This window comes from Coturnix japonica, chromosome 2 (genome assembly GCF_001577835.2).
Source record: "Coturnix japonica isolate 7356 chromosome 2, Coturnix japonica 2.1, whole genome shotgun sequence".
Classification (NCBI taxonomy): Eukaryota; Metazoa; Chordata; class Aves; order Galliformes; family Phasianidae; genus Coturnix; species Coturnix japonica.
Genome location: NC_029517.1, coordinates 32,608,525 through 32,630,134, shown reverse-complemented (window position 1 = coordinate 32,630,134; position 21,610 = coordinate 32,608,525). Strand labels below are relative to the sequence as shown.

General features: G+C 34.2%; 1 protein-coding gene across 1 annotated transcript in view; it reads right to left on the bottom strand.

The window, feature by feature from the left end:
• The window catches only part of KCNH8 (potassium voltage-gated channel subfamily H member 8), a 150,768-nt gene that overhangs the window by 92,368 nt on the left and 36,790 nt on the right, over positions 1-21,610 (bottom strand). The window contains exon 2 of the mRNA XM_015854013.2: positions 10,625-10,858. Within this exon, the coding sequence (XP_015709499.1) occupies positions 10,625-10,858 (234 nt within the window). The remainder of the gene's footprint in view (positions 1-10,624; positions 10,859-21,610) is intronic.

Here is a 21,610-nt window from a genome sequence, read left to right as displayed (position 1 = left end):
TCACTGAAACTGGTCCACATCATGTCATCATTCAACATCATGTATGTGTCTCTTCTATCATATCTCATCACCTGTCTTCATTCCCCTCCTCTGTAAATATGTTCAAAAATGTCTGATTAAACAAAAGAAATATGCTTAAGAAATGGTGTGCACAGCTAAAGAAAACAAGTATCTGATATGTGCACATACTTATTGACTCACAAATAGTTCCAGGTTAGTGTGTAGTATAGTAAAGTTGTATGTTTTGACAATGCCTTCAGAATTTCAAAGATGACCCTTTTAGGCTTTCTGCCAGTACTTGAAAAAGCAAATTAATATGAAATATCCTTCCAGACTATAGGAGTTTAGGTCAGGGCTATATCAGTATGTGCTTACACTCAGGAACTGAAATGTGCTACCTTTCACTATAGATGAGTGTTCTTAGAAAAACGTACAGATACAATGCAATCCATTATACAGCTTTTACTGAAAGTCAACATCATATAATGCTATAAGACAAAAGAATTTTCAACTCACTGGAAAAATAGGGCCCAATTTTATTACCTTTCTTTTGATCAGCTTCATCTGTGAGAAATTCTTTCCCTGCTTCTGACTGTGCACACAAAGGTTTTCTGTACTGCCAAGAGTAGTCTGTCAAAGACATTTCTTTTGGAGGTTTATTTATATACAGATTTTATTGCTCCAAGCCACCACTCTTTGAAGAAGAGCCTAGTTTTTCTTTTGCATTATGAACTGGTGGTTTAAAATATATTTTAATATCCTCAAGGCTTATATAAGTACATCACAGGAAAGGAGAAAGGAGACCAAATGAAGCATAATCTTATCACAAAGCAATTTAGCTATACTCCACATTTTATATATTCATAAAAATAGAGTGCTTTATGGTCACTCCCTCATTCTGCTTTTCTACCTTTCCTCACTCTGACAGCTAGAAGTCTCCTCAGACTGAAATCAAAACAAAAAGTTCATCCGTGCAAGGAATTTTAGGGCTATTTCATAGTAAACCTTGCCATTAGAACACTCATCATCTTTAAGGCTGATCATTCCTCTCACTAGAAAATGACAACTGCCTAAGCCAAGTAACAAACTCAGAAAGTCAGCCTTATTCATGAGTTTCTGTGCTCAGCATGCAACAATGCTCTCACAATCTTAAGCCATGCCCATCTCAGACAAAGCCCATTGCGTAACTCAGAACAGAATTCTTTGATGAGGATTGTAGTGGTAACATAGTTATATATAATTTATATCAAATTTCCAATTTTCTCTTCAAACAGGACTTTGTTTGCCTCAGTGCTTTCCATACAGACACTGGGCCAGGTTGTGCTAGGTTGTGCTGCCCGTCTATCAGCCAAAGGCAGTAAATTACAAATGAACAAGTTCTGAGATGGAACTCCATTTGTGGTGAGAGGAAGACAAATAAAGAAGCAGAGCCCTTTTATGAAGTTATAAACCTATATGTAATGTACTAGATCAGGGAAATCAAATGTTTTACAGAAACCAAATACTTGAAGAAAAAAGGTGTAAATATCTTCTATAATGGATACAAAATTATTGTGGCAGAAAACAATCACTCTTCATTTACACATGCCTAAGAGGGCAGAAGTAAGCTGTAAAAAATATCATAAACTGCTTCATTTTGCTATGTTGCAGAACTTGTCTTCAAATACATGTGAATCAAGCCCTTAAGAGAATGCTAAAGAAAACAAAAACAAAGCAAACCAAGAACAAAAATATTACCATGTCCCTTTTTCCAGGGTTTGTTATTTAAAAGACAAAGATAAAATTGTTTTCACATATATAACTCTAATACCTTGACAATAGGATTGGTGCTAAATATTCAGCTTTATAAAACAGTCTTCTTTCACTTACAGAATTACTAATTGTTAGCAAAATAAACTTGATGCTTTATTTTACTTTACCAGAGAAGTTTTAGCAGGATCATTTTCCCTTTTCCACCACAGAAGGTAGCTGTCATTCCAACACTGACAGCAGAATGCCAAAGACATTGTACAGGGAAACTAAGGTGGCTCTTTGGTTGTCTCATCCAAATATTCCAGCATTACTGATAACAGTTTGTTTTGAATGTTTTGTCATTTCGACAAGGCATCAAAATTTTGTTGAGGAGAGCAGAGAAGGAAACAATTCCTGGAAAAAAGGTGATTGAACTAAAAATAAAAATAAAAAAATGAATGTAGCTGAAAGAGAAAGCAGAGCTGTAATTAGAGCACTTTCACTCTTTTAAATATCAAAACTTTGATACTGATTAATTAGCACTGTTAATACAAGGTTTTGCTACTTTAAGCAAGTAAGCATTTCATTCTTCTCCATATATATATATTTTTTTTTCTGAAGTGCTATACATGTACTAATATATATATATATATATATATATATATATATATATATATTTTCCTTGAAGAATGCTACTGTTGATGACAGCTTATATTCTATATCCTGGTGACAGTCTTTGGTCTGACAATATTGCAAGAAAACTAACAAGAAAACATATGGGCTATCCTGTAATTGATGCTTGCAGTCACTGATGGCTTTCACTAACACTTTAGAAACACTGTAGAAACAAATATGTGGTCAAGAAGCTTTCCTTGAGAGTTTTAAGAGTCAATTTAAACCATTTCCAAACGTCTCAAACCAGAAATCCCAGGAACTTGATAGATGGTAGAATTGGTAAAATACTTTAAAAACAAGGGAAAAAAAAAAAAAAAAAAAGGTTCATTATGAATAAATATATAACAATTAATTGTGTAGCACTGCCTAATGATTTAGAAACTTCCATTAAAGGTATCCCTGCATATCTGTGTAGAGGTGATGGAATACGTTTGAAGTCTCTTAAATTTGTCAAGTCTCATGAGAGAAGGTGAAAAGCCATTCTCCATGTTTTCTTCTCTAAGTGCCCAGTTTCATCCCATTCCAATTACTGTCAGGGAACTCAGTTACTCATGTCATATTGTTCAGGATGTCTAATTCTTCTGCCATTACTCCCGTGAGGAGGAAAGGGAAAAATGTTCATTTTCTGTGGAAGCACTCTACAGCACAGCAACCTCCAATCTTTGCTGCAAACTTACTGTTATAGGCAGAGAAAGTTACTTTACCACCTCAAAGTCTGAATTTATTTATGTGGAGAGAGAGAGAGAGCATCTTTGTTCTGGTGGCTCCTAGTCTGAGTGCATGACTTTTCCAATTTTGATGTTCTCTAAATTTTATTTATTTATTTATTTATATGTAGCCCCCAGTACAGCATGCTGTACACATTTTATGCTAATTTATGAACGACATTTGATTTTCTTTACTCAGCTTTCCTATCTTTCCTTTTACATCTACTTCCTACTATCTTTCCTACTTAAAGAAATTCTTTGTCTCAAAATCCTCTAGTTGCGTTTTCAATTTCATTGAGCAAAAGCAGAGAAGCTAAGCAGTGCCTATTAAACCCATGTGACATTCATTATCCTTATGTGTGCTGCTTACTTTTTGTCTGCTCTAATTTCCTTTCCCTATCTCCATCCAGATTAGAAAAGAAAAATGCATTTAAGCAGATAAGTACTTCCCTGATGTAATACATTTACCAGATTACATTTATAACAATTAGCAAAATACACAGGATTATCTAAAAACTTGGTGAGGCCAAGGAAATGCATTCTATTTAAATGCAAAAGGTATCAATAATACTAGCATTAATAGTAGCAGTCTGCAATTTATTTTCCTGCCACTGCCAAAGATCATTATTCTGTTATACTTGTAGTACTGCAAGGTATTTGACTTTTGTCAGCTAACTCCTAAAAAAAAAAAAGAAAAAAAAAAGGAGAAATCCAAACAAAATATGGTTTCTTCAATTTCTTTCAATGGACTGTTTCAGAAAATATCATGCTTAGTCCTTCCTGAGGAGCCTAATCTTCACTCTCTTCAAATAATATCTGTTTTTTTCATTATTTTGAGTCACATATTCCTAAAATGAAAAAAGTCTACTATCCCTTGATTACTGTATGTTTGAAATCTATTGTTAGAACTGTGTTTGTGACTGACAGTGTTCATTCCTTATGGATTTTAAGAGTTCATTGTTCAAAATGTAGACTTAACCATAGCAGTAAATATGATTTCTTTCAGCCTATTGAGGAAGGTATGTATGTTTTCTAGGAACAAAAGGCCTTGAACCTGCAGAAAGGGAGGTTTGCAGAGTAGGAAGAGGAGCCATTTGCAGCCTCATGCTTATTTATAACACTTATTTATAACACAGTTTTACTTGGAGAAAGTGGTATTCTGATGGATAGTTTTCCACTCCCTTGACCTGCAGACCATGCTCTTTTTCATGCACTCTAAGATATTACGATTATACAATGGCCTGGGTTGAAAAGGACCACAATGATCATGTAGTTTTAACCCACCTGCTATGTTCAGGGTTTCCAATCACTATAACAGGCTGCCCAGAATCAGATCCAGCCTGGCCTTGAGTGCATCCAGGGACAAGGCATTCACAATCTCCTTAGGTGACTTGTTCCAGTGGATACCTTTGGCCTTCTTGGCCATAGGACACACTGATGGTTTTTTTAATCTTTTTTCCCAATAAATATTCATTGGCAGTTTCAATCGTGTTTGAGGATTTTCTGCTGAGACTATAATTCAAAACTTTTAGCCTGCTCTTGACTTTGCTCCCACCAGTACCCATCTAGAAAGGGACAAGACTGGGAACTACTAAGGGGCTGTGTCAGAGATCTGGATTAACATCACCCTCCTACCAGTTTTAGGGGTTTATGCAGAAGGGCTTTGAAGCACACACTGTAGAATTATGTAACACTTTAGAGAGGATTAATCTTCCCTGTTCACTCTTCGAATCCACGTGAGCACATGCTGTAAACAAAATCTATGCCTGCACACTGAGAAAAATTACAGCATCCCTGCCATTTGGAAAGTGTAGACTTTAACCTTTTCATTACTTAACTGCTCTATAAAATCACATTGCTTCTGCAGTTCCCCAAGCCAAAACAGTAATGGGATTCAATAGACAGTGTTAACATGAGCCACCTGCCACTATTCCAAAAAACTGTAAAGCTGTTGAAAGAATTCAATTAAATTCTAAACAGAAAAGGTAGTAGTTACATTCTGCATCATGATCCAATAAAGGGATTTGAAGATCATGAAAAGTTAGGGAAATGTCAGCACATGGGAGGCAGGTGACATAAGGAGGGACGGTACTTTTTCCTTTCTTTAATCAAACAATGGCCTAACTCATTTTGAAGCTTGGGAACAGAAGCCAAGTTTTACTGAATCTGATTTAAAATATGAGAAAATTTGAAGTGAAGAGCAAGTTGTTTGAATCCAGGATCTTGAAACAAGATAAATATTTAAATTTCTTCTTACCTGTATGTGTAAGAGGTGGCATAATTAACTATATCTTAAAAATAAATAAATAAATAGATAGATAAATAAATAAATAAGTGCATACAGCATAACCATTTAGATCTGGAAGCCCGGAGTGCTTGTGTGGAAACACTAATAAGTAAGCATCTGTAAGCAATCTTATTGCTTACAGATCACTTTGTCTATCACTTTGTAACAATGTGATAGACATTGCCTATCACTTTGTTAGATATTGCCTATCACTTTGTAACAATGCAATAAGCAATAGGAAACTCTTACACAGATTAATTTACTTATCGGCATGCTTCTGTGAGAACAAAACTTTTCTGGGAGAGTAAGTATGCTTTTAATAAATCATACCGCTACTGAAAAAAAAAAAGGCTATTAGTCAATGTCATGATGAGTGCCACCGGAACAAAGTCTCAGCACTGTCAGTCAGCAAACAGCAGCAGTTTTGTTGAAGTCTCTTTAAATTATAGCAAAATGTCGCAGAATTTCCAGATAACACATGGGAATTTACTGTCCGTCCCTCCTTTATTTATTTATTTATTTTCCTTCTAACTGAAGCTCATTCCTTGGTTTTGTCGGTGATGGCTTCCAAAGGCCTTTAGTCATAGTAGATGCTATAGATGATGTCTTGTCTTAAGGCTTATTTCATTTGCCTGTGACTATGATTGCTGCTTATCTGAGAACACTGTTACACTCTTGACTTAATGACCTTTTGCCCAATGGTATTCAGTAACTCCGTGAGGCTTTCACTCTTTCTGTACTCCTATTCCACTCATCTGAAACAAGATGTTGGTTCAGAGCTCTCTTTTAGACTAGAAGACAGAATTTTGGAAACAGTAATAATACAGAATATCCTGGTTTAATTGTACCGAGTCTTGGAATTAAATAATTAAGATTAGTTTTGCATCTTCTTCATTTTACAAGCAGTTTACTAAACCCTTAGAGGACAGGACCTACAAGGCCTGACATATCTTAGAAAGTGCTTAAACTAGTTCACAGGTGGGAGACAACACTGTGTCCCATAAGTCTCTGTGATGAAGGCAGCTCATCATGCTGTCAGGTCCTAAGGCAACTTGTAATGGTGATTCCAGCAACACCTACTTGCTCCTTTTCTATTACAGCAGGGATTTTTAGTTATCCAGAAACAACAGCCCTGTTGTGAGCTAGCAGGACACAGACACAACAGACACCACACTGCAGCCTCTCAGAAGTCCATAAATAAAAAGTAGACATTGCTGATTACAAACTGTTTCACACAAACTACATATTCACAAGACCAAATTTCTTTTCTATGAAAGAAGACTGTAGGATTACTACAGGTCACAAGAGAGAGTGTGTGTAAGTACAGACACCTTTTAAAAGGCCATGGACAGATTCTGAGACAGGAAATTAAACTGATGGGTTGAAATGGAACCAAGGTATGACCTTCTCAGCAGCTGAAGGACAGCTTAAATTGGACTAAGCCAGTGATTATAAGGCTTGTTGTAGCATCCTCTTAGGCTGTAAGAGAAACTGAAAGAATCCAATCTGCTGCTTGTACATACTTCAGTTTGGGGAATCATGAAGATCTTATTTAACTGTATGTACTTCCTGTTAATAAACTTTTCAGTGGTCTGCCAGGGAGAAAAAGGGATTGTTTAAATGCAGTTCTTTAGTAAAGTGTCCATCTGCTCTCAGATTATTCTAAAATGGAGATGCACAGAATGAGATCTCTCTGACAAGTTACTGGAATTTTTAGAGGTTATTTTGCATTTCCATTATTGTAATTGGCAACTCTATTTGTTGTAGCTGTTTTGAAGAAAACATAGAACTAAGAAAGCTAATTATATTAAAAAAACAACTCCAAATATATATCATTTAAAACTTTATGAAGAAGGCAACAATCACAGAATTCCTTGTCTTTTAATAGTTACTTTTCCTGTTTGCTGAAAGCACTGTAACTAAAAGATAAAAATTAGAAACTGAATAAAAAAACTGAAATGTATATTATAAACATAACAAAAATTATACGTTGAGTGGGATATCCAAAAGACATCTCTGAAGCTCCTGACAACAGTTCTAATACTGCTCTGTTCTAACAGGCAGAAACTAGTCAGCATGGGAAGGCACATCCATTTTATGCCATTATGAAGATTTGCTAGAATGACAAAAGAACACACAGAGAAAAGTCACAGTTCCAGGATTGTTTTCTAGTTAGGTGAAAGTATGAGTGAAGATCACCCTCCTGTTATGGTCCCAAACCAAACGATCAAGACCGTAAAATGTTATAGTTCTTCCCCCTCCTTATTCAGCTCCCTATCCAACTTACTGCATGCTATTTTTGCTCACACAGTCTGGAACTCCTATGAAACTGAACATGGAATGCTATAGTTCCTATAGCTACAAGCAGTCACTTTCCTAACAATTTCTGAGCAGAAGTGCTATTGCAGTTCCTAGAGATAAGTAAGTGTTAAAGGCTTTATACTTAAACTTATTAAATTCAGTTGAAAACTAGTTAGATCTTTATGTCCCAAACTTGAGTCTCTACTTGTGTAGAATAAATAACCTAATTTAATGATAGAAACTGAATCAGTTTTAAACTGAGTTGAAAACAAACTCATAATGTTGAGAAGTGTGGTTATTAAAAAACAATCAACACACATGTTCAACTTTGGAAATTTTCATTTATTTCCCACAGAATGATATGCACACTTAAGAAATCTGTTTTTATTTACAAAGTTCTAGTGTCTACATTTTAGATCAAATCCAGAAGGAAAACAGGAATAAGGTCCTTTGTACATACATACTTTTCTCTCATATTTTCTTATCTTCATATTGTACTCATTATTAAGTTTAAAAGGCATGTGCTCAGGGATGTTTCAGTCAATGCAGTGTGCTTAGCATTGTCTCAAAATCTGTGCCTGTTATTATCCCCAGTAGTATTTATTTCATCTTGTAGCTAGGCCTATAGAGTAGGGCTGTACCTGAAAAGTGGACTAAAGTCAGACACCTAGCTTCACAATGATATCCTAAAGTCATAACAGAACACTGACATGTTACCCTATTTTCTTGTCTCCCACTAATCTTTGCTCCTGGTATTACAAAGGGCACTAACCCCTTCAAAATTATTTGCAGCACGTTGTAAGACTCAAGAATACTCATTCATTGTGGGGCCATTAGTCTCAAAGTTCTTATGTCTTAAAATATCGTTAACAGACATGTCTGTAACAATTACATGTCTTTTCTTTTTTTTCTCCTTGTCAATGTCAAATGAATCTAATGCCTTCAGAGCTTCAATTTCTATTGTGGAAAAAAAAAAACATAAACCAAAAAAAACTCTTAAATCATTCAGCCAAAATGTATGATTTACCAAATTCAATGTCTGCACTATGAAACTCTGCTGAAAAAGAAGGGAATATTTTTTGAGATAAATTTTGCTTTTATTCAAGAATAGTCTCATTTTAATACATACTCATTTCTCTTCCAATAGCACAGAAATACATGAAAAAAAATACAATAGGAGCTCAGGGAAATTTATTCATATTCAGAATAAGTCTCATAATAATGTCTTCCAGTCAAATTATAAACAGGGATATAAGTAGAATGGACTGTGGGATTTCTTTTATCCTATTTACCTATGTTTCAGAGGCTTAATTACTAAGTAAATTGACCTGAAATTTCTTTGTACCTGTATTAATCATGTCTACTAAATGCTTCAAGCAACCCTTACAGTGCAAAGGAATCACAATTTTTCCTGCAGAACCAAGCGAATGAAACGAAAAGTGCTAGCTTTGCTTCTTTTCTTTACATTCATTGAAATATCTTCTCAATGTGCCCAGCCATCATTACAGGACAAAATGCCCATATGTTTCTGGAATAAGATTTTTTTTTCTTTCTTTCTTAAATTCAGACATGATATACAGATTAGAAAGATTTTTTTCTTCTTCTTTTTTTTTTTTTTTTTTTTTAATAATAACCTTCCTGAAAAATGTATTAATGAGTTCAAGGAGCTATGAGTCTCAATATAGAACAAAACAAAACAAAACAAAACAAACAACAACAAAAAAGACAACAAAGAAGGCATCTTCAAAATAACTTTCACACCGTGAAAAATAGTAGTCATAAACACAAACCAACTAAGCAAGATTTACATCTTGTGCGTTAGTCAGCGTAAGAGGGACTGCTTTCTCCTAACACTCTAAATCACTGCCTACTTTCTTGATACTATATATCTATTACTTTTATAAAAGAACCATAAAAGGTAGTTAATATTATAATAATATTCAAGAGAGTAATGTATCATTAGCAAAGACATAAATAGGATTTAAGACAATAAAACAAGGTCTAAACATATCTCTAGAAATCTAGCCTCAAGACAGAACATAAGATGGTACTCAGCAAACACCAGTGGATCTATTAAGTCTGTGCATCATCAAGTACGCAAAAAGGCTCCTACAGCACTGGGGTGGTTACAATCCTATCAGTATCTCTCTCTTAAAGTCACCTGTGGCCAGCAGTACATGAATAATGACGCTTTCAACACTTACAGAATAGGTACACTAAAAGAAATTGATACAATGAAGCAAGCTAATGTGTGTACATCATGAGGTGCTTTCTTCCAAGGCTCACTTGGCACTGCATCTCAGAATTTACTGAAGTCTACAGAGTTGCTCAATACTCATAATCTTTTATGTGGCAATACATACATAAATATATATGTATACATATATATGTATGTATATATACATACATAAATATAACTCTACACATAGTACTTACCTGTTTTTGAAAATAGCTAATATTGCATTTATCATTTGTATCTGTCAAAATTCTGAACATTTGAATTATTGGACTGAAATATTTACATACTTACTGCCTACATTGTAGTAAATATTAGTTTTTGAACTAGGCTTTCAACAGTAAGGTATCAGGATTTTGATGTAAGAAAACAGTGTCATACTAAGCACTGATATGTAGCGTCACACAGTACAGTACAGGGCCCTGAATTTCTTTTTCTACACAGCTTAATAATTTGTCAGAGAGTTAACATATCAGTTGATATACTGGTCTATAAAATCAGTAATACTAATAATATGAACATAATGAAAAGTGTACCCAAATGCATTCAAATCTGAATTTTCTGATTACACTTGTCTGATTACAGACATACAAAATATCTAAATAGAAATGTGTACAACATATTTAAATGGGTTAATGCTAAGTTTCATTTTTTGGTACAAGTATGAAACAGGAAAGAAAAACTTACCGTTCTTTTTATAGAACATGATTTCACCTTTGAATTCTACCTTTTCTTCCAAGGATTTCTCAATCTGAAGGATCATCTGTTCACTTGTTTCAGCACCAAGTAAAAATTTACAGCTGCAGCTCTTCTGCATGACTTCAGTTCGTGCAAATCCAGCAAGATCACAGAAGCCATCTGAGCAGTAAACAATAGGGAATCCCTTAGCCACCTGAGCATTTGCAAGGATGAAGTTACTATCTGTAGAAGAACATAAAAGTACAATACGAATTACTGTCTGAATTCACAGAATTCAATGTCATCTGACATAATACCTCTTTCAACTTTGTAGAAAGACACAAATAGACACATGTATTAAAAAATTCCATCTGTCTTCAAACATTATATTTTCTCATGTACTATGAAGCTTCAGTGGATCCTTAACCAATAATTTACAATTAACTCCAAGATGGATATTAACATATCCGGACAACACTTGGGTAGAATAGAAACGAAGTTTCAAAGGTACCACATTATGCTTCCACTCAGATTCGTCCCCATGCTGAGCAGACAGATAGATTAGCATAAAAAAAAAACAATAAAACAACTAAATATGTTAAAATGACTTTTAGCAACATTCAAACTAATTTCTTTCATGTAATTTGGCATGGAAATCTTTAAAATTAAGGCAAAATATATTATCGGGCTACGTGACATCTTCTTAGACTTTTGTGTAGACATTTTTGTGAGGGGAAGGGAAAAGATTTCATTCAAAAACACCATCAGCTGTTCCCAAAGCTTCATTATTATTTCTTCATGTAGGACAAGGGAGTCAAAGCTCTCTCAAACTTTAATGAATTTTACATTGTTCAACGGCATTTAAATGCAACCAACATACGATAAATTCAAGAATGATATTTTGACATCAGTCACCAAAAAAAGCATTTCTAACTTCAGTTCAAGTCTTAATACAAATTTTGCAGCACAATGATTCATTTCTATACCTTGTGGAAGTGTCTTTGCTTTGTGCCTCAAATCCTCTTCCTCAACTTAAATCTAGAGTTCTAGCACTGTACATTGATTTTCAATTAGCACAGAGCCCTTTTTCCAGATAAGTTCTTAAAAAGAAAAGAAAGAAGGAATCCATCTACACTTCACAATGAGGATGGAAAGAATAATTTTTGTCTACAGTTTATTCAGAAATATTTACCTTACAGCTTGTTACAAAGAACAGCCCAAAACAGATATTGATCATATCTTCAAATTATATGCATATGAATTTGCACATGTATTAAGGGGAATTATTAGTAAAGCTAGTTGTTTTGTTTTGTTTTTTCCAATTTACTAAGCGCAAATTGACAAATTTCTATAAATTTGAATAGGAAAAAAAAAAAAAAAGGACTATTTTAGTAAAAAAAATCAGATTGCTATGCCTAATCTCCATATAGAGATATATTATTCATGAATGGGGAGGGGATATACAGGATACATAAATAAAACAGCACAAAAATTAATCTGTTTCAGACTTGCAGAACAAGTGTTCTACATCTGTGAAATTCCATCAGATTCAGCTCTGTTACTCTTTAATTCCCCAAGGAAATAAGTACTATGGCTGATGTTGTTCAGTATTTTTAAGACAATACTTAAGATTATTAAGTGATCTATTTGCTCATAAGACAATATCAATTGCTCACTTTTTGCTCCAACCTAATTAAAGTCTTTCAATAAATGATTGTTAAAATAAAATAGATGTTGCTCCTTTACCAAATACATATTCTAGTTCAGTGCAATACTTGACTTTACCTGTCATTTTTATTTACCTAACTAGGGAGGAAGTATCATTACCATTCATGCATTGACATACTGCTTCCCCCGTCAACACAAAACTAAATCCCCACACTGCCAGAAGAAATAAAATCATATGCTTGCACTGCAATTTAATGATAGCATTACAGTGTGAGACCTGCAGATTGTATATCCCAAGTGCATTTGTAGCTAAATAAATTTACTTCTTAATTTCTTATTTTTTAAGATGTATTCATGTAATGGTAAAAGTTGGTTTTTGTTTGTTTGTTTGTTTTTAATTGCTATCATTATTTTAATTGTGAAATACAAGAAACACAACATGGAAAACTGAAGGGGTAGAAGGGGTAGGAGGATGCTCTGTGGATGTAAAACTGTTTGAATATCATTATGAACAGGAATACACTGGAGTTCACTAAGTATATTATTCTATGAAAAACTTAAGATGGGCAAACTTCTGTCATTTACATACAGAAAACTCAGAAGAGTTTTGGCTAGTTTAACTTTTGTAACATAAAACAATTTACTTTTTAAAAACTGAAGCTGACTAGAATAAGAAACAATAGTCCCATTAAACTCAGAAGGTATCTGGTAAGTCTTGGAAAACTAATTTTATTCTACATTTTGATAACAAAAGAAAATAATTAGTTTTAAGAAAACACAAACAGATAATTTCCTTTTTTTTTTTTTGTTTGCTTGTTTTTTTGTTTTTGTTTGTTTGTTTGTTTTGTTTTGTTTTTTGAGGTTGAAGTTAAAATCTGGTAACTAATGTGTCTGACTAATAAACTAGGAAACTGAAGGAAATATTTAAATCATTTATTGAAGCAATTCCTTATCTTATCTAACAACTGATCAACATATTTTTGTCCAGTAGTCATCTTTCTTTCACTGAATTCTTGAGTAATATTTTTAAGAGACTATTAACATTTGTTTAATACAGAAAGTAACATTTCTCATACTTATCTTAAAATATTCTTGTATGTAATTTATTTGCTTTTCATGATCTGGAATCTTTAATATCACTTCCTATTGATAATGCACATAAAGTACCATGATAAATTAAATAAATAAATAAATAAATAAATAAATAAAGACCACCAAAAACACTCAAGAATCAAGGATAAAATAATGTGTATCAATCAGGTTTCAGTTTCATGCAAATAACAAACAAAGCATTTAGTTCAATGATCTGCAGCAACTGCTAGATCTTAAACTTCAGAGTAGGAAGAATGAAATTTTATTTAGAATAGAATTTATCAGAAATAGACTAGATTCCAGCACTTTTGCTTATCTTTGAATAGTAAGATATTTGCAATGAATGATAGAAACATAGCAGTGTTCCTTTTTTTTTCATATATATTCATATGTAGCTTGCAACGTTTCTGTAATAATAATTAAAAATTCACTTTCATGCTGTTTTTTATTATTATTATCATAAAGAATAAAAAATTATTTTTCTTAAATTGGTTAGATTTGATCAGGTGACTGTATTATGCCACAATTATTTTTTTAGATAAGCAAACATCAAAACTAAATTTCATATCTCTCCAGAAAAAAAATGCAATTGTGAGTCTTATATGCCCTTGCAGAATAGACTGACAAAACGGTGAGTAGATCTCAGAAACTCAAATGTTATCAAGAGCTCTATATTTGTGAAAAATAGTTCAAATAATAGTTAAAATAGTTTAAAAAACTTATTAGGTTCAGATAAAAAAACATTTGGTTGCAGATTCAAGTCTGCATATGACATATAAAGACTGCTTTTAAAAATGTTAAAGAGAAAATCTGCTTAGATACCATAAAGTAACTGAAGTTTTCCTCTAACTGAAAGACTACAGAGATGGATGAATACCATAGAGATGTTCCACAAGTACTCAGAACAACTTAAAAACAGATTTGTTTCAGCTACACTTCATTTACATTAATTTTCCATAAAGATGAAATGACTTTTACACAACAGTTTGTAAGAATAATGAATATTAGGAGCTTGCATGCATGTATTGTCTTTGGAAGTAGGACATACTGAAGTAGATAGGACATTGATCAATTCATATGGTTGAAGACTCATATGGTTCCCAGAAATCTCTGCCAGATACACAGCATAAATTCAAAGACAACCAGAACTGTGTAAGCTTCACTTTCAATTATATGCTGGCACAGAGTTGCCCTTTTTTGGTGACTATTCAGATGCTCAAAAACTGTAACCTAAGAAACAGACCAATTTTTTTATCATGTACTGTGCAATCCAGAGGGACAGGCTTGTTAAAAATCCCATGACAGTATTTTAGAATTGGGATAACTAAAGGAAAAGGTTATTATGCAATCCTCTGCTTCATAATTAATGCACACGATTTATGTGACTGTAATGATTCTGTGTTACATTTAAACTCAGCACTCCCTTGATAAATCTTACTGTCATCTTACTTAGAAAAAAAAAAAAAAAAAAAAAGACAAAAAGGTTTTCTTCTTTAATAGCATAGCTGTGTCTGTTGCGAATCTCATTGTTGTGCTTTCCCTGTTCCTGTAACTGTTCTTTTCCATCAAACTCCAGATGGTTTCTGCATGTCATCTTCTCTCGGCGTGAAGATAACATCTATCTGTCTACTTGTGCAACCAAGCACAGCCAACTACCATTCTAATTTTACATATTACATTACTTATGAAACATAAAGGGAAAAGAACAAAAGAAAATAAGTCCCTAGCAATGAAGGAAGTTACATTCATAAACCAGAGGCTAGCACAGACACTACAGAATTGGAAAAAGTCTACTACTATTCCAGGCGAAAGGAGTTATTACTGATTTTTCTCTATAATCATTGTACTACAGTGTAAAGAAACCAGTGCATCACTAGGGCTCCATTGGTGAAGGTGACTGGTTGGAAGCTTTATGCAATTCTGTCATGGTTTTGGAATGTTGCTGTTAATATTCCACATCATAACATCATGTGCAGTATGGATCATTAAAAGGTTCATACTCCAGGTTTGTGGAATAACAACATAGGTTGCAGAAGACGGTTCACTGACCAGGAATCGAAATCGGGCCACAGTGGTGAGAGCATTGAATCCTAACCACTAGACCACCAGTATGAACCTTTTAATGATCCATACTGCACATACTCTTATACACACATATATACTCTTTTCTGATTCTCTGAAATTAAAATAAAACCTTGAGTTAATTTTAAAGGATGAGGAAGTAAACTCCTATGCGCCTATTCCAATGGAGTGTGTTTTCAGTAAGCTGCAAGAATTTCTGCATTCAGTATTCTTAGAGAAGCAACACTAATCTAAAATGATGCTGTGGAAAATGAAGTAAGTTCCAAGAATGTTCTTCTGGCAAATTCATATAAGTTATGTCATGAGATGGTTCAGAAACTGATGAACAGTGTCCAGAGACTGCCTTTTTCAGAAAAGCTAGAATTTTATACTGAGTTACTGACTGTAAGAAAGAATGACACTTACATTTTCTGAAATGTGGCTTCCTCCTAAATCAAAATAATTCCAATCAACTCAAAATAGGGCTCACTAATGATGTATTCTTGAGCAAAGCCTGAGAGAAAAACTTTTTCTTTTGCACTGGAAGGGAATGTCATGAAGTTATGGTTGGAGATGTGATTAGGTTGTCACCTTAAAAAAACCAAGATCATTTGGTAATGGGTTTCTGAGTGAGAATGATCTCCATTTTAAATAAAACAAACAAACAAAAAGCTGAAAACTGAAGGAAAATGTTTTTGAATAAACAAGGAGAGCAATCTTAATGGAAAAATAAAGTGCATGCCTGAAGTAGATGTAAGCAATTATTTAATGAAGTTACCTCTCCATTAGAAATTGTTAAAAACTAAGCTGAGCTTAGATCTACTAATGTAAGAGAAGGTTCTAATAAGCAACAAAGATGTCTGCTAAAATTGAAAGGCTTGAGGAGATCATTGGCATAAAGTGGTCATAAATTGGACCACCATTGGTTCAGATTTTAGATTAGAGGAGGAGTACAGTCAATTAAATCCAAACATCTGTGACTTCCTTGCATTGAGGAATACAGATTTAAGTAGGTAGTTGTCAATGGTTTACAGGCTGGTTCAGTGTGGTACTGTGACTAATGGTGTGGGGGACACATGGATCCATGCCCCAGGAAAGGGAAAAGTGTAAGGACATGGGCCTAAAAACAAAATAGCAGCAATGATCAGAGGAGAAACAAACTAATTACTGAATAAGATATCAGAATGCAAAATAACACACTACTACAATACACTACACTACAATATAATTAGAATAGAAGCTAATCAAATAAAATGGGAAAGAGTGCCTGAGAGACTGAAGGCCTAACTCTAATGCTGAGGTGAGATGTCTAGCTGGGCAGAAGGGAAATAAGGCATGCCTCATGATGAGCAAAAAAATTTTATTTTTCCCTCTGAGCAGAAAATGGAAATAGAACAACACAAGTCCTGTGGAGTATGTAGAATATGTTCTCTTCTGAGAACCAAATTCGCAGAAGTACCCATGATCTGTGGAACTGGAGCATTAACTCTTTAACTCCCAGTGTACTACATAATTTTATGACGTGGAATACTGGTAATGAAAACCATGGAACCATGGCAAGCAGTACAGTCATTGGCTTTTTTGTTACCTTAGGAGAAAAACAAAATGATATGCACAATTTATTGTATCAGGAAAAGAAAATCAGGCACTGGAAGAGAGTGATGTTAAAGTTATCTTAAACTGAACCATGGAGAACTTAGTTTAGACAGTTCCTTTAGCCCCCTAAAATAATGCTAATGTCTTTAGCTGCTCGACTTAAAATTACCTACATTAGGAAGACTCACTGAAAACACTAAACCAGTGTTCAGTAATTGATCCAAAATCTAAACCTCCTACGTCCTAGAAATATATCAAGTATTCTGCAGCCGAATTGGTGATGATAGCGAACAGAGTAATTACTGTCAGTTTTCTTGGCCAAACCATGTACATTATCTTGTTTTCAAATAATTCATTTTGTTCAACCAAAAAGCGTTATGTTTAAAGAAAAATAAAATAGTAAAAATTGCTGGTGTACATGCAAGGTAGTATCAATACTGCCTTAAGTTGGCAAGAATTAAATGTAAAGGTTCTGCAAATTACAGGGCTATCATTGAAGTAGGTGGAAATCTTGGTTTGTCATGCCAAAGCCCAAACTAAAGTAAATAATTGGGAATGCCTTAACCAAATACCAGCAGATACTCATTACTGATTACAATACTATGTCAGAATGAAAGTCCTTGTATATTCAGAGAATGTCAAATTTGGAAGCTCTTTACTGTTCTAGATATTGCTTTGTATATAAAAAATTATTTTTAGGGATTTTAAATTGGTTGGATGGTTTAACTAGCAGAATCCTAGGCATCAGTAAAAATGTCTTTGTCTATTTCTCAAACTTCTGTAACTTAAGGTGTGGTATTACAGCCACCAAAATTGTTCTAAACTGATGGAGGTGAGATTTACATTAGATGTCAAGAGGATGTTTCCCACTGAGAGTAGAGAGGTGCCAGAATAGGCTGCCCAGAGAAGCTGTGGATGCCCCCTTCCTTGGTGTTCAGGGCCAGGCTGGATGTGTCCCTGGGCAGTCTGATCTATTGAGTGGCAACCCTGACCATAGCATGAAGGTTACAACTTGGTTACCCTGAGGTCCTTTCTAACCCAAGACATTCTACAGTTGCATTATTTTATTTTATTTTATTTTATTTTATTTTATTTTATTTTATTTTATTTTATTTTATTTTATTTTATTTTACTACAATGACACCACTGTAGTAGCCTCCCCTTTAGCCAAGGAAATTTCTGTATTGGGTTGGGAGCCATCCACAGGGATTTTGATAAGTGAATTTTTCCAAGGTGTTTATAAGAATAAGCACCTGTATCTATCATATGGGGAACCTATGGAGTCTCCATTCATTTATGTTTAAACTAGACTAAACACTCTCTTAAAGGAATAGCAAGTGATTAATATCAGTAAATACTCCATGAAAGGAATCAGAAGAATCATTAAGTACTATGTGCACATAGGAAGTATCTAAACATTGCAGATGTACATATGTCCCTGCCCATGTCATTCATTCTTTTGAATAATGGGAAAAAGCACCTTTATGTGAGGGATTACAGAGCTAATTCCTTATTTGGACATTCTTAGAAGGTAAAAGCAAAGAATGCTGCTTCTTTTTATTCTAACAAAAAGATGAGTAAGAAATAGGAGTCAGACCTCCTAGATTATGCTGTAGTATAGGAAAATCTCTTAATTTCAGATTTTCTCATAATATGTGTAAACAATAAAAAATAGGGTTTTTATACATATTGCGCTTAATAGTGCAAATAGAAATAACAGCTCTAGCAGTCTTGGAAGAAAACTTCACAAAGTCTGCAGTTGCTAGGTGAAAGTAACTGTGAAATTTGGCCCATTAAAAAAATACTCTCACAAAAGCAGAGAAAGCATATGATATATATGGGTTCTGTGTTGAAAATAGTAATAAATGTTGTGCCTTAAGTGGCCTTAAGTAGTCTTAGTAATAATATGGAACTACTTGAAACTCCATAACCCTTACCTGCACTGCAGAGGCAGTTTTCAGAATGTCTGTTGCATTATTTTTTCTTTATAGTTGGCATGCTCTTATTCTTTCTTACATGGTTGTTTTCACTGTCTTGCATCTGCAAGCTCTGATAGAGATGGAGGACTCATGGAAAGAATCTATCACTAATATAAGACTGATTCCATGCCCATTCCTTCCTTATTTCACTCTGTGGTTTTTCTTAGAGAGAACCTAAAGACTGTGCACAACGAAGTACTCAATAGAGAGCAGCTCTGAAAGAAATGCCTCCTAAGTCATTATGATGGTCCATGGTGTCAGAGGTAGATGTTGGTGGTATGGCAGCAGAGATTGAACCTCCTCACCAATATATTTTGTTGCTGTGTAACAGATGGCAGCAAAGGGGCAGCCTGACAAAATTGCATCTGACATGGAAGTATATATGAAGCAAAGGAGTGTCATTTAATTCCTTCATGTGGAAAACATGGCACTCACTGACATTAATTGAAGTTTGTTGAATATTTATGGAGATCAAACAGTGGATATGAGCACAGTGGAGTTGTGGGTGGTGCTTTTCAACAGTGGTGATGGCAATATGACGTACAAGCCATTTTTTGAATGGCCATGAAGATTTTTACAAGCATAGCCTCTTGCTCATCACTGTTCAAAATGCATAGGTAATAGTGGTAACTATGGTGAAAAAAAGAACAAATTCTCAGATAGATAAATACTACCACATAGTGTTATCGTTCTCTTCACGTCTGTAGTATTGTCCATGAAAATAAATAGGAAGCATTACTTTCAGGGCAACTTGCATGTTAACTAGGAATATATGTATATACAGACTTGACAAGACATACTTAAAAATGACACTGCAACCTAATTCAGATAGCCCAGTCAATGCTAGTAGTGTCATAAATGGGAGCAACCCATGAGAGGTTTAGAGCAGGTCCCGATGACAAATGTATAGGAAAAGAAGTTTTTTAAAAAACCTACTTATTCCTTGCCAACCATTGGAGTGGAGAAGTCCCCACAATTATTCTAGGAATCCCATGCCTGTTCTTCCCAGATGATCAGTTGGGAGAGCTCTTTTTCACTTCTCATTCCCTCTTTTTGTTGTCTTTCTCCCTAAATAAGCTTCTAGCATTAGAATAAATGTATGTGATTAAATACACATTCCAATATGAAACCTCTGTGTATGCAAGCTAGTCTTATTATCTTTTGAATTTTCTTTGCCATCACAAACTTCCTACTCTCTCCTTTTTTCCATCCTCTGTTCTTCTCTATGCAAGTTTTCCTAGTCTCATACTTTTTATGCCTCTCATTTGACTAACCCAAGTAAAGAGGTGCTTTTTAAAAAATAATAATATCAACTAACAACTTGGGTTGAAGTCCTGCTAGATCAGCTGGCTGCAACCTACAGGAAATGAGAGCAGAACATCAGTGCAAAACAGAAGGGGAGATCAGTGTGTGGAAGGAAGAGGGGCAGAATCTCTTTCCTTAGACATCAGCAAGTGGTAGATTTGCCTTGTTGATTCTTTGTATGGTAACAAGTGTAAGCTATTTCAGATGAAACTGGCCTGAGGTAGGAAGCAACCTGGGGAGTTGATGGAGGACACTATTACAGAAAAGAATCATCTTTTAACAAACATGTCAGAATCTAAATTCTGCCATATGGTTTTCTGTACTAATATGGACTCTAGTGTGAGAGTCATGTCATGAAGCCACAGCAAGAACTAAAAAGAAAGTATGTTTCTGGGAAAAATGAATTATCAACCAAGCGCTAATAAGAGGATAGTATCCGACACAGTAATAAACTGGAACTTATTCAGAAGAGGGATAAAAGTTTACCACTGCTTTTACAAGAGTTCTAGATTTATTTCCTGTGTCTTTTCCCTTTCAAAATACTTTCAAATAGTTTTCAGCCTCAGCTGAGGTGGATAGATCTTTCAGAGAGTTGCCCAAGTACCTCTCCTTTCAGAAAAATCTGATCAATCTGTTCTCTCATAGGAAGAGGTCCATAGCCTTAATTTTGCATCCTCTAAAGCCTTGAATATTTAAGTATACAAGATCCACTCCTTCTCACACCATCAAAAAGAAGAAATAGAGAGGCATACGTCTGAGCCTTGGTTCATTTTCCCTGTTTAGTTACTATTTGTTTCATTTCTCATATCAGTCGGTGGAGTTGGCATACTTCTGTCAGTAATATTAGTTCATTGCATTTTGTTAAGTTCCATGTCTTAAAGCATTCAATAAACATGTTAAAAAAAAACAAAAAAACAAAAAAAACAAAAAAAACAAACAAACAAAAAAAAACCAACCCTCCTTATATTATGGCAAAAATATAATTTAAAAGAGGCAAAAATTTAAAAATAAAATTCAGAAATATAGGAAATACTATTATAATCAATAGTAATCTCTAGAAATGGCAAATGAAGGTGTACAGCTTTATGTACAGGTCAGGTCCAATCGTTAGCCTCTTTGCTTTCCTTTTTCACTCCACTTCACTGAAGACATTTATTAGGGAGAGTTACCTGATCAGTGTTAAGTAGATCTTATTAAAATATATTTAGTAATTCAATAACATTATAAGAGATAATTCTTTCAAGAAAGATCTTTTAAGTTTTAACATATAGAACTGCTCAGCTGATTATAATCC